General features: G+C 39.5%; 1 protein-coding gene across 2 annotated transcripts in view; it reads right to left on the reverse strand.

Annotated features, from left to right (window-relative positions):
- The window catches only part of DOCK4 (dedicator of cytokinesis 4), a 438,609-nt gene that overhangs the window by 227,165 nt on the left and 195,659 nt on the right, over positions 1-15,785 (reverse strand). For both annotated transcript variants that reach the window (XM_079149349.1, XM_079149348.1), the window contains exons 5-7: positions 14,246-14,342; positions 8,724-8,872; positions 4,092-4,176 (exon numbers count right to left, since the gene is read on the reverse strand). In XM_079149349.1, coding sequence (XP_079005475.1) covers positions 4,092-4,176; positions 8,724-8,872; positions 14,246-14,342 — 331 coding nt within the window. The remainder of the gene's footprint in view (positions 1-4,091; positions 4,177-8,723; positions 8,873-14,245; positions 14,343-15,785) is intronic.

The raw sequence follows: 15,785 nt of genomic DNA on the forward strand, positions 1-15,785 counted from the left end.
GGGGCACCCGTCCACAGACTGTGATTGAGTTAGAGTATCTTCCCAACTGCCCCTCCAGTAGAGCAGTCTGGCCAGCCCTTCTATTCCAAGAATTGACCTGGGATGGGGGCAGATAGCAAGAGGTTGGGAGGAAGCTCTTCCCCCTAGATCTGCTATCTCTCTGGTGGTCACAGAATGTCATTTGGGAGTTGAAAAGGGGAAGAAGTGGGAAAGCATATTGAAGCATCTGCAGGAGCTGCAAACCAGGTCAGGGTAGAATCTTTTACTGGCTTCCCTTTCTCCTGATGAATCTGAATCCCCACCCTCCACCAGAGGGGACAGGATGCAAAGAGATGCTTGTATTCTTCCTGGGAAGAACCCCATTGGAAACTCGAAGCTGCAGTAAACTCCACCCTGCCCAGTTCCTGCCCTGCCCTACCACAGAAGAAAGGGGAGAGGAAGGTCTGTTCCTAAGTTTCCTAAGCAAGGAAAACTTGATAAAAAAAAAAAAAAAAGGCCTATGGTATAAAAATTTATTTTGCCACTCAGTTGCTCTATAGAAGATGTTATTTTAGCACAACCCTGGCTCCAATTCTCCCAATTCTTATTCATTTTTTTAACAGACAAGCCTTAAAGTACAGAACAAGATCTCTTCTCTGCCTTCCCTCATGGTATACCCAAGTGTTTGTGGTTGTGACTTGCAGTGACTTGCATTTAATCAGTTTACTATGCTCTGATTCTAACCTCCACTGACTGGGTGTTTCTGCATCCCAGAATTGAATATATGAGAGACCCTCTGTCTGGTCCTCTCTTGTTATTTCAGTGTTGTACACATATCTTGTAAATGTTTATTGAAAAACTGTGTCTATATATGGAGATAAAATATATATGAGCAAAGAAATAAGATTCTGCATTATTTTTTTGTTTGTTTGAAGAATTTTGTTTTTTAATTTGAAATAAGATGGTTTCCAAACTGGGTCTTCTGAAACCATACACACATGGAATCAGAGCCTCATGGGAGCTTCCTGGCTTTTCTCAAGAAAGACCAATTCAGGTGAAGCACTTCTCACCTTGTGCATCAGCTAGGGGTTACCCCAACAATGCTGCATAACAATACCCAAAATGTAGTGGTTTCAAATAGGCATTTATGTAGTTCATTAGTTTGTGGGTCATCAGCAAGGGCTGAGTTCAGCTGGGATGGTCTTCTGATCTTGGCTGGCCTTCATGTGTCTGTGGTCAGCTGATGACCAGAGAAGCAAATATTTCTGACAGTTGGTTGGCTATTTGTTAGGGTAGTGGAGAAACTGAGCTACACATATCTCAGCTCAGGCTTGTCCACTTGACTCTGATGGCAGATTCCCAGAGAGCACATGACACCTGCAACCCCTGGGCTTCATTGGCATAAAGTCGCTTATGCCACATTCTGGTCAGAGTTCAACCTCAAAGGTGGGGACAAAGACTCCACTTGCTGACATGAGACTTGGAAAAGTGACACTGAAAAGGAGCATGGGCACAGGAAGGAAAATGCAGTCAGATTTCTGTGGGTTCCACATCCGCAGATTCAGTCGATCTCAGACAGAAAAGTAAATATTGGCAAAAAAAAAAAAAAAACCCTGTCCCCCGCAAAAAAACCCTGCATCTGTACTGAACATGTCAAGATATTCTTTTCTTGTCATAATTTTCCAAACAGTGCAGCATAACACCCATTTACATAGCCTTCACATGTGTTAGGAGAGGAGGCCTGTACTTTGAATCACGTCTGGTTTACTTATGTGATATGTGCTATATTTTGCTCACAGGTTGCCTGCAAATACTACCCCACATTATATAAGAGGTATGAGCAATCTGGAAGTTGGGCCCCCACGGGTCCTGGAATCAATCTCCCATAGATACTGAGGGACACTGTAAATGAGGGCATTTTTGCAGAGCATATAGCACAATCTCCCAAGACTAGTAATCGGCAGGGTCCTCCCATGAATGAGTCATTAGATACTGGGCCTAGCCCTATGTCAGCACCCACTGCTGAGTGTTTCCTTTCCCACCTCCCGTTTTCCCATAGCTCATGACCTTGCCTTCCCTGGTATCCCTGATCTCCTTTCCTGGCAGCTGCCATGCAGGACCCTGTTCTTCAGGCAATGGGCTTCTCATGAATCTCTACCACCAGTGGCCTTCAAACATGGACTAAGATTCCATCTCACCCCAATTAGAATGGCGATTATCAAGAATACAAGCAACAATAGGTGTTGGAGAGGATGTGGAGAAAAAGGTACACTCATACATTGCTGGTGGGGCTGCAAATTAGTGCAGCCACTCTGGAAAGCAGTGTGGAGATTCCTTAGAAAACTTGGAATGGACCTACCATTTGACCCAGCTATCCCACTCCTCGGCCTATACCCAAAGGACTTAAAATCAGCATACTACAGAGATACAGCCACATCAATGTTCATAGCTGCTCAATTCACAATAGCCAGACTATGGAACCAACCTAGATGCCCTTCAATTGATGAATGGATAAAGAAACTGTGGTATATATATACAATGGAATATTACTCAGCCATAAAGAATAATAAAATTATGGCATTTGCAGGCAAAGGGATGAAATTGGAGAATATCATGCTAAGTGAGATAAGCCAATCTAAAAAATCCAAAAGACAAATGATCTCACTGATAAGTGGATGATGACATGTAATAGGGGGTGGGAGGGGGGCAAGAATGGAGGAAGGAGGGACGGTATAGAGGGAAAAGAGAGGTGGGAGGGTGGGGGGGAAGGAAAAAATAATGGAATGAATCAAACATCATTACTCTATGTAAATGTATGAATATGCAAATGGTATGCTGTTACTCCATGTACAAACAGAAACAACATGTATCCCATTTGTTTACAATAAAAAATAAAAAAATAAATTAAAAAAAAAAAGTTGCCAAGAATGGTCTGAAACTTGCAATCCTTCTGCCTTAGTCTTCCAAGTTACTGGAATTACAGGTGTGTGCCACCATGCCAAGCTCTTAGGAATTCCTTTTACACAGAACGTACGTCATGAACCACCACAGGCCAGTAGTGTATGCAGCCAGGCATTTGTGCATGAACAGCTCTCAGCATCTCCCAGTTCATGCCCAATCACAGGGAGGCACTCCAGAAGGAAAGCCACACAGACTAAGCTAGGGCTGAAGTCAGAGGATGGGACTGATGACCCCAAAGGACACAGAACATTAGAGTTGTTGTCTCTGAAGGCTCTCATCCTCCCTACCTCAGGATGGAGAAGAACTTCCAACCAGGAGAGCCCTGACTAAGCTGGCCAAAGAACACTCACCCACTGCCAGGTGGCTTCATATTTGCAGCTGCTAGGAATCTCCTAAGGAATACGCAGGGGCACACCCAAGAGCAAGGGCTGATCCAGACCCTTCCCCTGCTTTTCTGGCTTATTTGCAATTCCAACTCTTTCTGCATCGACCCCCAACTGTTGGTGCTGCTCCTTGGTGGAAGCCAAGCTTTGCTTCTGCAAGTGAAGTTACTGTCTTTTTTGGAAAAAACTTTTTGGACCTTTATTTATTTATATGTGGTGCTGAGAATCGGACCCAGTGCCTCACACATGCCAGGCAAGCACTGTACCACTGAGCCACAACCCCAGTCCACAAAAGATTATTTTTTAAAAGTGAGAAAACAGAAAGCACAATGGCTATACAAACTAAGATGAGCAGGTGAAGACCAAGACGGACACACTTTCTGTAATCAATGTGTATCATAATAACAGGTACAGGGATGAGGGCTAACATACTGATGAACGATGGTTGTATACCATCAGCTGGAACACTAGGAACACAACAGGTACAAATGTGTGACCAGTACAAAGATTTGCAAAAGAAAGGAAAACTTCGCATTGACTTTCTAGTGCCTGGGGGTCGAGGGCTCAGTAGAGAACACCCATCACTCTGAAAAAGGGAAAATGTCTCAGTACTATCTTCAGGGCATGGTCACCTCAGGCCTTCATTCTTTTACTCTTTTCAAATTAAACCTGAACATCCTGTTCTTATAAAATCAAGTAGGTCTGAAGAGTGCCATGGAAACCACAAAATCAGCAGTATGGCTGTGAGCCAGCATTTCCTGTACCTACCAGTCGGTAGAGCTCAGTAATGCTGATGTCCTCTGGATCCACCATTGCATACTCCTTCCTAGGCACCAGGTCCAGTCCTAGTTGTCTAGAAAAAAAAAAAAAAAAATTGCAAGAGGTTTGAAGAAAAGTCATCTCTATGCAATATATCAAATTAATTACTTTAACTACTTGACCTTAAAATTTAGATATACCAGCCACTATTCTTTTCTCACTCATAGTTGTATCTTGTATGACTTATTACTACAACTGGGGTAGACAAAGTGCAAGGCTGGACCCTGAGCCTAACCTGAGAAACAGTGGATAACAAAGAGAGGCAAATCAAGGAGGCAAGGGCTGGCACTCCATGGACTGCTCCTGCCCCTCAGGACCTTCAACATCCTATAAACTCTCACCAGAAAAGCCCTTCTACAACGAGCAGGGTGGAAACCAGAGCTAGGAAAAATGTGATTTTGGGAATTGGATCTGATGAGAGGGAAGCCTGATGTTCAGGATTTGTCCTAGTACCAAGAATAGAGTTAACACAGTTCTACGGTGAGTCTGGCCATTTGTGCCTGGTATTCATTCAGGGCAAGTTTGGGGGTCAGACATTGTGAAGAAACTCAGTAAGCAAAGGAAGCAGAGATTGAGGCAGCAGAGTTCTAAGCCTGGAGTGGCGGAATGGTTTGTTTAAACTTCAGGGTCAGGTGTCACTGTGGCTGACATGTGGTTTGCAGTGCTGAGAAGTATTCTACAGTTAGATCCAGTCTCAGAGGGACCAACTACGGTAATTGATTTGGGATGTCCTACCCTGGACAGAGGAATGTGAGTACAAGCCTGTTCAGGCCAGTTTTCCTCCAGAAACGTTGATAATACCCTGCTCTCCAGAGCACCTACTATACAACACTGAGGCCCAGGCTACACCCTTCCATTCATCTCCATAACCATCCATTACTAGCCTAATGGCTTCAACATGCCTTTGTCATACCCTATAGATCAAGGCCAAGAAGTCCACTTGTCTATGAGACTCCCCTCAATTGTCACACTCCAGGTTTCAGGCTTATCTGAAGATAATTTATTCTGCATCCCTTTGACATTATTACTCTTTCTAATATGGAAGCCCTCTGTCAACGCTTCTCCAATTATAGAACCGCAGCTTTCTTACTTTTGTTAAAAAAAAAAAAAAAATTCCATGCCCTCCTCAAAATCTCATTAAAGTTGCATAAGCAAAATTTATTAATTAACCACCTGCTACAGACCAAACACTGCCCAGCTACCTGGAGAGATATTAGTCCTTAAAATTAGAACACTGTCACTTCCTTGAAAGCAGGAGCTAGCTTTCAGATACTAGAAACACTTTCTAAATTTCCCTAACGTAAGTAATTCTTTAAGAACTCAAAGAAATCACACACTCATCTTTCTGGTTGAACTTTCAAATCACAATAAGTACAATGATTTATTTTCAAAATATCCATGTCCTCCCTTGATATACCTCATCAGGGATTTTGATAGGGTCTATTCTCCATTCCTCAATCTCCCCAAAGAGAGAACCACTGTAACTAGAGTATGACAGCATTTGATACCAGGTACATGTTGCTGATGAAAGATTATCCAGCAAAGAGAAGAAAGCACACAACCACGGAAGAACCATGGTGTGAGAAACTTTGCTGCCCACATTCTTTCCAGGAGGAGACAGGCACATAAGGCAGTCACCTGAATATTTCCTCTTCTAACCCATACTCAACTGACCTTCAGGCAGACAACTGATCTAGGAATAAATAATCCATGGGCTGGCCAGCAGCTTATAAGAGGCTTATATAAAATGCTCAGTCCAAACAAAAGTATTAGCTGCCAATGATATTCCTTCTTTGTGATTTTGAACTTGGAAATTCAGACAGAATTAGCCATGCAGTGTGAGGGAAAAACAGATATGTGAAGGGCAGCTGACCTATATCACTGCAGAATGAGTAAAGATTGGTTCCAGATGTGGGTTCCAGAACCTTCATGGACTTTCAGGCCTGGAATCATTATTCTGTAAGTTCCTTTTTCCCATAAAACTTGATTTTTCAATTTCTCTTGGCTTCCTGGAGTCCAAGTTGTGTAAAAAGAGTCTCATTTGGTTTTATTTGGTTTTGTTAACTCCTAGGTATATCCTTAGGATAAGCTAGGCACTGTTTGAGGTTTCTTAGCTCTCAGAATAGAATCAGGGCAGTGTTCTACAAAGCACACAGAGAAATCAGTCAACATGGAGACAACATGGAGAGAGATCCCCTAGGATATAGAAACCAGGAGCTGAGCAGGGAGGAATGGTCAGATTTAACATCAACTCAGCCATTATCCTACTCTGTTATCTGAAGAAAGGAGGAGCTAATTCTCCCTACCATATCATCTCAGGAACATCAGATCTCAAAGGATATCAAAGTCCTCTATAGGAGACAAACATGTACCACTATTTTGCTGATCATACTAGGAACCAGATTGATTATGGTCCCCTCCACCCAAGTTTCCCACTCTACAGGGCTTTTCTTCAATAGTTCAATATGCGACTTGAGATCGGACACATTCTTAATTTATATTCATCCAGAGATTTATGTATTGACAGATAACTTTCAGGAAAATTTGATCTAGTTTAATAGGCCAAAAATTATCCTCATTTGATTTCCACTGAGCACTTCAATAAGAAAACAAGTTTATACTTAAAGTAACAAAGTAAATGCACAATCTCTGTGCTACAAATTATTTTTAATAAGTGGACAGTAAAATTCAAAGAAAACAGAATGAGAACTCAGAAAATTCAGGAATTTGAAGATGACCTTAATAAATATATTATTCATTTTCAAGCATTGGTGTTTTACCAATTTACCATGAACTAGCCCAACAACTGTCCAAAACACCAGCAAGAACTCATGTAAGACAAAAACTGAGACATGATTCAGTCATAATTAATGATCTTTCCTTCCTTCCTTCCTCTATTCCTTCTGCCATCATCTTCCATCATTGAACCAAGAAAGTATCACTTTCTTGCCTATTCTATGTTCCAACATCATTTTTGTTAAGTTAACCTCATCCAACTTTCCACTCATTTACAAACTAAACTTTTAAATGGTGACCAGCATAATGAGCCAATTATAACAAGGTGAAAACTCAATGGCTTTTCAAAAAAATAAAGAAATACATGGAATGCAGGCAGCACAGATCAGGCTCCAACAAGCTTTAGCGCATCTCTCCCTGCCAGTACTACCCTTGGAAACAGCAAGAGGGGAAGCTCAGTACCAACACTGGCAAGTCTGGCCTGCCAGGTGGCACTGTGTTTGAATCTCATCATCCTGAAGCTGAAAGAGCTCTTGGGACCTGCTCTCATTCAGCTTACTCCCTCGGAGCAGAAAACTCAAGTGAGAAGGTTTCAGGAATTTGCTTCTGGTCTTTAAAAATAGTAGAGTTCCTTGCCCAATACTCCTAATGCCACTCCACACTGGTACCTGCTTTATTTCTCAGAGGAATGAATGTTCTAGCAATAAGTAGATTGGACTATGCTATTCATTGTCTGTAAACAGATAAATGACATAGCACATTCCACAAGATGTCAGACATACTCTGGGTGAGGTACAGGGTTAAACTCTGTCATTCCTGTAGTATTTAACATCTTGGCAGGAATCATACCTGGCTTCTGATAAACTGACTTTTTAAGGGTAGGGGAAATATTCTACTTTAAAATTTTCTTTTTGTTGTTTGTTTGTGTTTTATTCACTGGTCACTTCTTGCCATATTCTCCTTTTCTGACTGCTTTTTTTTTTTTTTTTTTTTTCCTTTCTTTTTTATTCAGTTGCCTTAAGATCCTTTGCAGGTCCAAATAGTACATGAGAGCTTAGGGAAAGGAAAGAAAGGTAGGCTATGGCCTTGCAAGATGTTAAGGAACCATTTTACTGCCTTAAACTTAGGCCATATGCAACCTTAGGATCATGGGCAAGGTTGGCTTGTTCTCATTTCTAATTCCTATATTGCTAATCATACTTAGTGCAATATCAGCTTTGGTCAGAGCTTTTAGTGATTAGATTTACTACTTAAGTGCTTGATTGTTATTTTAAGTCCCTTACACTTTCATTTAAAAGTAAATCTCAGTCAAGAAGAGCTCTTTACTGAATTATTCTAAGAAGCTCCTCCAATTAGCTCATATGTATGCACAGGAACAATCACAGAAATAATGAAAGGTCCCAGTGGTGAACCTGGCCTAAGACTTTCAGCAGAAGCTGCTAACATCACTGTCTCCCTTCAGATTACACTGGCAACCAAAACCAAGATATGGACAAGCATACATTAAGAACAAGTACATATGCCAAACCTAAAAGCCCTACTGGAAAATAAGGTCCATTTTAGAAAGAGGCCAAATCTAATTAATCCCTGTGAGCATTTCATTTTATGTGACTATGTGCACACCATCACACCACAGGAGACACTTGAGAACAAAGAATGCCTCGGTGCCCACACCAGACCTAAAGAATGTGGCTCTTGGCTCCATCAAGGGTAGTCTTGATAAAGCCTGTGAAAGGGTCAAAGCTGACGTGATTTCTTCCAGTGATACTACCACATCCTGGCTCACACGTACATTACTTACTTTGTGTTCACCCACCAGAGTCCCCCATAATGGGCAGTACTCACTCGTTGCCCCAGTCAAGGCGGGCAGTAATGTGCCGCTTTACATCCTTCATCCGGTCATGGGTGAGGTGGCCAACCAGTACCTGGCGCCGCAGATCCAGGATTTCATTCATGATGTGCCACAGCCGGTGGAAGAGATCACCTTCATTCCTCTAAGAAATATGCAAAGAAGAGAACTGGTAGTTGGTCCCATGTTGAATTGTAGGGTAACCAAAGGAAAGCGGGGCGGCAATGAGTCCTGGTTACGCTCTATATGCTTGCTGTGCCCTAGACAGACTCACCATTAACGAACTTCCCTTGTTGTCCTCAAGTACACTTATGGCTCTACCTGCTCTACAGTGCTGCTCTCCTGTCCTCTACCCTACATTCTCAGATTCCTCAGCACAGACACAGTGTTCCTGTTTCTCACTATGCCTTCACACCTTCATGCGTTCCTGTCTTTACCTCTATCTGAACTCTACTATCCTTCCAGGCTCACCCTGAATTCTACCTCTGTTGGGCGGTCTTCCGTGGTAACTCTTGCTCGCATTCTTTTCTTTCTCCTCAGAGTTATGGCTGTATACAACTAAAGTACATGAAATGGAAAACACTGTAGTCCAATTATATCTTGCATTCTAGTCTTAACACTTCATTAGATTATCCCCTTTTTTGTACTGGGGATCAACCTAGGGGTGCTTTACACTAAGCCAGCCCTTTTTTAATTTTTAATTTTGAGACAGGGTCTTGCTAAATTGCTTAGGGCCTTGGTAAGTTGCTAAAGCTGGCCTTGAACTTGAGATCCTCCTACCTCAGCCTTGATTACAGGTGTGCGACACCACACCCAGCTAGATCTTACTGTAGAAGTTAGGTGCACAGAGGGTTCTCAAGCTCATTCACTGATGAATTTTCAATCATTATCTGCTCAGTATTTATTGCTTTAAAAAAGTGGTGCTTTTTCATTTTTTATACAATCACATAGACTCATGATAACCTCCTATGAAATTCATTAGATTCTATGGTTTAGTGAAAGAAGATGGGTTAAACTCCTGACTCTAGATTCTGGTCTTGTCACTTACTAGTTTCATAAACTTTGAGTATGGAGTTCTGTCATCTTTAAAACAGGGCAGTACTATCTTTATGCAAAGTTGTTTTATGGATTGCAGATAACATACATGAAGACAACAACACAGCCGTGGTAAAGAGCACCAACTTAGAGCTCATAACCTTCCACTTTTAGCATTTACTGGCTAAAAATCCTTCAGTGATTCACTAACCTCTTTGTGTTGTTTCCTCATCTGTAAAACAGGTATCATAGTACCCACCTAAAAGGTTGTAGTCAGGATTAATGAATTAGTATATTAAAACTCTGAAAACAATGCCTGGTCCCAAATAAATATCATCTAAGTAATTAGCCATTACTAATACTGTTACTGTTCGGGTCTTTGTCTATAATAGGCCCTCTACAAATACTGTTTCTTTAACAAAACCAAAATACAGATCTCTTATTCCACAGACATGAGTAAATCTTATGTAAAGATTCACTTCTCATCTTCCTTAACCAGAAGTGATATTTCAATTTCCACAAAATTTATTAGGAGGCCATATAAATAGTGACTTGAAAGTATTGAGGTTATCATCTACCTGAAGCTGGAGGAAATGTCAGTTTCCCGTAATGGGTAAAGATGTTGAGTCATTACACAATTTTTTTTTTTTTAATTTTAAAAAGCAGTGAAGTGTTTTCTACCTTATCAACACTTGGTGTCTTGGGAGTTTTCGTGTACTGTGCAGGTCAGACAAATGTGCAAGGACAGGAAACATTCTCTAGGATGCATCCCTGAACCTCTGGGAAATAAATAATCTTGCTCTCAACTCCTAAAGCACTCTATTGAGCCTGTCTTCTATTACTTCTATTACCTGTGTCTGTCTCCTCCACATGGCTGTTAAGTGCCCAAACACAAGGGCTATGCCTGACTTTTGTAACCTCTGCAGGTGGAGAATGAATGGAGACCTTGATTTATAGGTGTTGTTTTTTGTGGACCTCAAGAGACAGATTCTGTTTAGGTTTTACAAAAGAATAAGTGGGGATTATCAAGGAACATTTGAGGAAATCAGTGGTAGGAAGGAAAAGTCAATTGAGTCAAAAAATTCCACAAAGAAGTACGAAAAGAAATCAAATCTCATGCAGCAAAGGAGAGAGTCAGCACCTCTTAAACTGACTGCCACACTGAGAAAGCCATGTGCCTACACTTGGGTACGCATTCTGCAGTTGTTCAGTAGGATGGACTTGTTTACCTCCAGTACTTCAGTTTAAGACTATGTAAAGCTGAGAAAGAAGCAGTATCCTTTGTAAAGAATAAAACTGGAGGGTCAGCTTCCCCTTCAAGGGGTGGAGGGGACACTGTCATGCTACAGGCTTGGCCACCTGATTTCACTACTATTGTAAAAATAAGTATACATATCTGATTGCACATTTGGCCAAAAAATGATAGTTCAGAAAATCTGGATGTGTAGAACTGGATAAATATGAAAGCTATCAGAAATAATACTTTGATTTAGTGTTAAATGAAAAAGTATGGTATAATATGAAACATCTGGAATAAAACATTATCTAAAAATTCTTGCAATATATCAGAAATATACCAAAAAATTAACTGTACTTTTGAGTTTTAGAAATTAAGTTTTTATTTGCCTTAAAAGAAAACACAGGTTTCTGCAGCAGCAGACCTAGATTTAGATTCAGCCTTTACCGCTCAACGTGGGACTCTGGATAAATCATCTTTGATAAGATTTGGGAATAAAAATTACCTGGCAGAGCCCCAGGGAAGATAGATGCAAAATAGCTCAGGGCCCAAACCAAAGTACTCAGTAGAAGAAGAGTGCTGTATTTCTTCTAAACCTTCTGTGGTTATATTACCAAGATTTTTTTAAGTGTTAGTCTAAATGACATAATTTAGGCCTTTACCAATATTGTTTAGAAGAGCAACAAGCGCTTCTCAAACAATTACCATGTGCTTCTATGCCAAGCATTTGGCCTATATTATACAATGTTTACAATTTATAGAATAATATTGCCCTCATCAAACATCGTTCAGTGAAGAAGCAGGGACTTTAAAACCACTGGAATAGAAAATGGACAGTACCCTAAATATACTCAAGCATATGAACTTGAACCAAACACTTGGCACAAAACATATACATCAGGGAAGAGAAACCAAAAGGTCCAACATGGCCAAGTTAGCCTCATTCCCAATGACAAAACTGATATCTCTGGGTTAAACTTAATATTTTGTTCCTCATAGAAGCAACTACCATTTCAGGAGCCAGGGAAACTGTTAGATAATTGTCTCTCTTTCCCATTACTTGGGACACTAGGAGAAGAGATTACTTCTAGAGTTTATAACACAGAGATTTTTCAAACCTACCAAGTCTGTGCCCAAAATAGATGCTCCCAATCTCAAAAGCAGGTAAAAATAGCTAGATAAGACAGAATAAAAAGAAAATTCAACTTTGTTCCCCACTAGAAGCTACATAAAAAGAGAAGTCTGGGTGCTGTAGCTCAACTAATGGACAACACACTGTCATTATTTTTATAACACTCTTTTATTAGGTTAGGATGCAGTGGTTCAAACATTTCAAATAATTTCCTTTGCCACAGTAGTGTCATGCAAACTGCTACTTTAAATGAAATAATACTTGGATTTTATAATTTTCCCAGCATATTTTTTTTTAAATTATAAAAGGAAGATCTATATTTCTTTTCTAAATTTTTAAAAAATATTTATTTTTTAGTTGTAGGTGAACATGATACCTTTATTTTATTTTTAAGTGGTGCTGAGGTGCCTCAAGCATGCTAGGCGAGTATTCTACCACTGATCCACAGTCCCTGCCCTGAAGATGTGCATTTCTTTGACACTATCCTGGCACAGAGCCCTGCATATCAGCTATCTTGACATGAATTCATGTTGACAAGGTCCACACTCTGGCAATTTATCTAAGATATAAGATTTGTCTTGTGGATTTTCCCATTGAGTCCTAAAGCCACCAGCTCCAGAAGTGTATGGCCAGAGAACTCTAGCACCAAAGGGTTTTTGTTAGTGACTTTTCAAGATTTTCTCACCTCAATGAAATATCCTATTGCATTTTAGATGTAACAGACAATATAAACTATCTGTAATAATGTCCTTCACTAATTTGGATTTTTCTCTTAGGTTACTTAAAATAATTTTGTCAGGATAACCTTTGGATTTTGAACACATCCCTTCAAATGATTAAGCTATTCTACAAATTTCTTTGAAAATAAAAGGAGAAATCTCATTAATCTTCCTTAAAACTTCATCGCTCTCCCAACCTCTGCATATATAGTAGTTTGGAAGAAGAGTACCAGATTCACAAAAAACCTCCAGCTCAGGGGTAGAGCACTTGCCTAACATGTGTCAGGCACTGGGTGGGATCTTCAGCACCACAAAAGAATAAATAAAATAAAGGTCCATCCACAACTAAAAAATATTTTTAAAAAATTAAAATACAAACAAAAAAATTCTCCAGCTCAGCTACTTTCCAATGAAAGTAATTCCCTTTATCTTCAGTTTCATTTCCCAAGGTTTCATCTACCCACAGTTAACTGAGGTCTCCAAATATTAAATGCAAAATTCTAAAAATAATTCAAAAATTTAAAAAAACTTTTATTATAGTATAACTGTTCAATTTTATTAGTAATTATTGTTATTCTCTTACTGTGTCTAATTTGTAAATTAAACTTTATCATAGGTATCTATATTTAGGAAAATTATAATATAGTATATATTTAGGGTTCTGTATTATCTATAGTTTGGGGTTCCATAAGGCTTTGGGATTATATTCCTGGCAGATAAGGGGGCACTACTGAATATGGTCTAGGGCAAGTACTTCACTCTCTGGGCCTCACTTTTCCCCTCCATAAGCTAGAGATGATCACAGTTATTATTTCCTTGAGTAGTTGCAAGGAATAAATGAAATACTGTATGTAAAGTATTTTCAGTGGAATCTGCTCTGTAATAAACACTCAATAATGTAATCAGCTACAATAAATAAATAAATGCACACATATACCTCTAAAACATTGATTTTTTTATTAAGAAACATTTACTTCTATATCATATTTAGAATATTCTCACCGATTCTGGGTAAGAAGTCATTAACCTGAATTACTAAAATATGATAAACTACCATCCCCACTAAAACTGTATTGAAAATAAACTTATTTGTCCTTGAGAATTCAAAATATCAGGAAGTTCAATACTAGATCCATGTAAACCATTCTATTTGGTTAGATGTCAGAAAAGTCACCTCTTTTATCCTGCAATATTGGAAATAACTTATGAGACCCATGCTCAGTGCACACAGAGATTATAAGACTATGTCTTATAAGATCTATATCCCTGGTTTCCTGAGGAGTCCTAGAGACTTACAGCAGGTGCTCAAATGTCAGTCAATGCTTATTCATGTTCAGATATTGCTTAAGACAATTCTCTGCCCAAAAAAATCACTACACTAAAAAAATAACTTACCACGTAGAGTTGTTTCCACATGGTTCCCCAGTCTCTTAATGTTGATGTCATTTCTGTGATAACAGAGTCTTCGGTAGGAATAACCATTTCAAATTGTCTGTGAAATTATAAAAGAAAAGGCATATATGGAAATACCATAGACAACGATTTGTTTTAAATACTCTAAAACATAAACCAGGAAGGAGAGCATCCACTTATTTTGGGTCCTGCAGACAGTAACTAGGATTTGATTATGAGTTTGTGTGAGAACAGCCATGTGACATGGCAGTGCAATGCCCAAGGGACCGGCCACTTCACCCAGACCGATTCTGAGCTGTGTGGAAGAGAAGGAACCACATAAGAGTTCTACTCTGGTGACAGGGTGACCACTAGACAGCAACTCTTTTAACCTCCCCAAGCCCCAAATCCTTCATAACATGAGGTTTCCAGGCTCTATATACTCTGAGGTGACCTTTCCCTTCTAAGTGCTATGGCTCCATGGGACACCAAGAAGGAAAAAAACAAACAAACAAAAAAACACTAGGCCATCAGGATGGGAATATTCAAATGAATAGCCTTATAAACTGGATGCTGGGATGCTGACTGAACACACAGTAGAGCTTATTAACCCTTCATTTTTATTATATGTGAACCAGACCACAAAAAATCATTAGTACTATTAGTAATGTTATCATGCAGAATTAAATTTAAAGGCTTAACACATCACAGATATTTAAAAATTCATTTGAAAATGCTAATCTCTATAATTAGGGTAATACAGTCTTTCCATCTCTTCTCTAAAAGTCAGAAACTATACTTGGAAAATATTCATAACAACATTTAATAGGGTATGTGTCTTGTCCTGAAGTTAAGAAATGTAAGGAGATAAGGGAAAAAAAAAAGGGGGGAAGATTTAATTTGTCTTTTTTATTCTGTCTTTGTCATGTAATGATCTTTTCTGCATCTGTAGCTTCTTTTTTCCAATCCTTTCAATACTGGTTAAAGTGGTTATAGAGTTATTACTGCTGCATTTCAAAGAATACTAATGGCTTGTTGATGGGGACTATTTTCTTTATTTCAGTACATTTTTCTCAAGGACAACATCTAATATATAAAGGGTAACAGATTCTTAGACACTGAACCAGGTTATTTTGATGATAAAGGGAAAATTACTTCTTAGCATGAGACTAATAACTGTTCTGTAGTTCCTTTTTGATGGTATGCCCAAAGTATATATAATTGTCTTTCACAAAATTTTTTTATTTTTATTTTTTTGTACTGGGGATTGAACCCAGTGGTACTGACCACTGGGCCACATCCCCAGCCCTTTTTATATTTTATTTAGAGAAAGGGTCTCACTAAGTTGCTTAGAGACTCACTAAATTGCCAGGCTGGCTATAAACTTGCTATCCTCCTACTTGTTTCCGGAGCCACTGGGATTACAGGCATGCACCACGGTTCTTAAGGGAAGTATAGGAACTAGAAGTTTGCCTTGATTCTTTCACCAGAGCTCCATCTCCTCATTTCAATGGCTGCTGAAATACCTGCCCTGTGAATATTT

The sequence above is a fragment of the Sciurus vulgaris genome, assembly GCF_902686455.1.
Source record: "Sciurus vulgaris genome assembly, chromosome: 8".
Classification (NCBI taxonomy): Eukaryota; Metazoa; Chordata; class Mammalia; order Rodentia; family Sciuridae; genus Sciurus; species Sciurus vulgaris.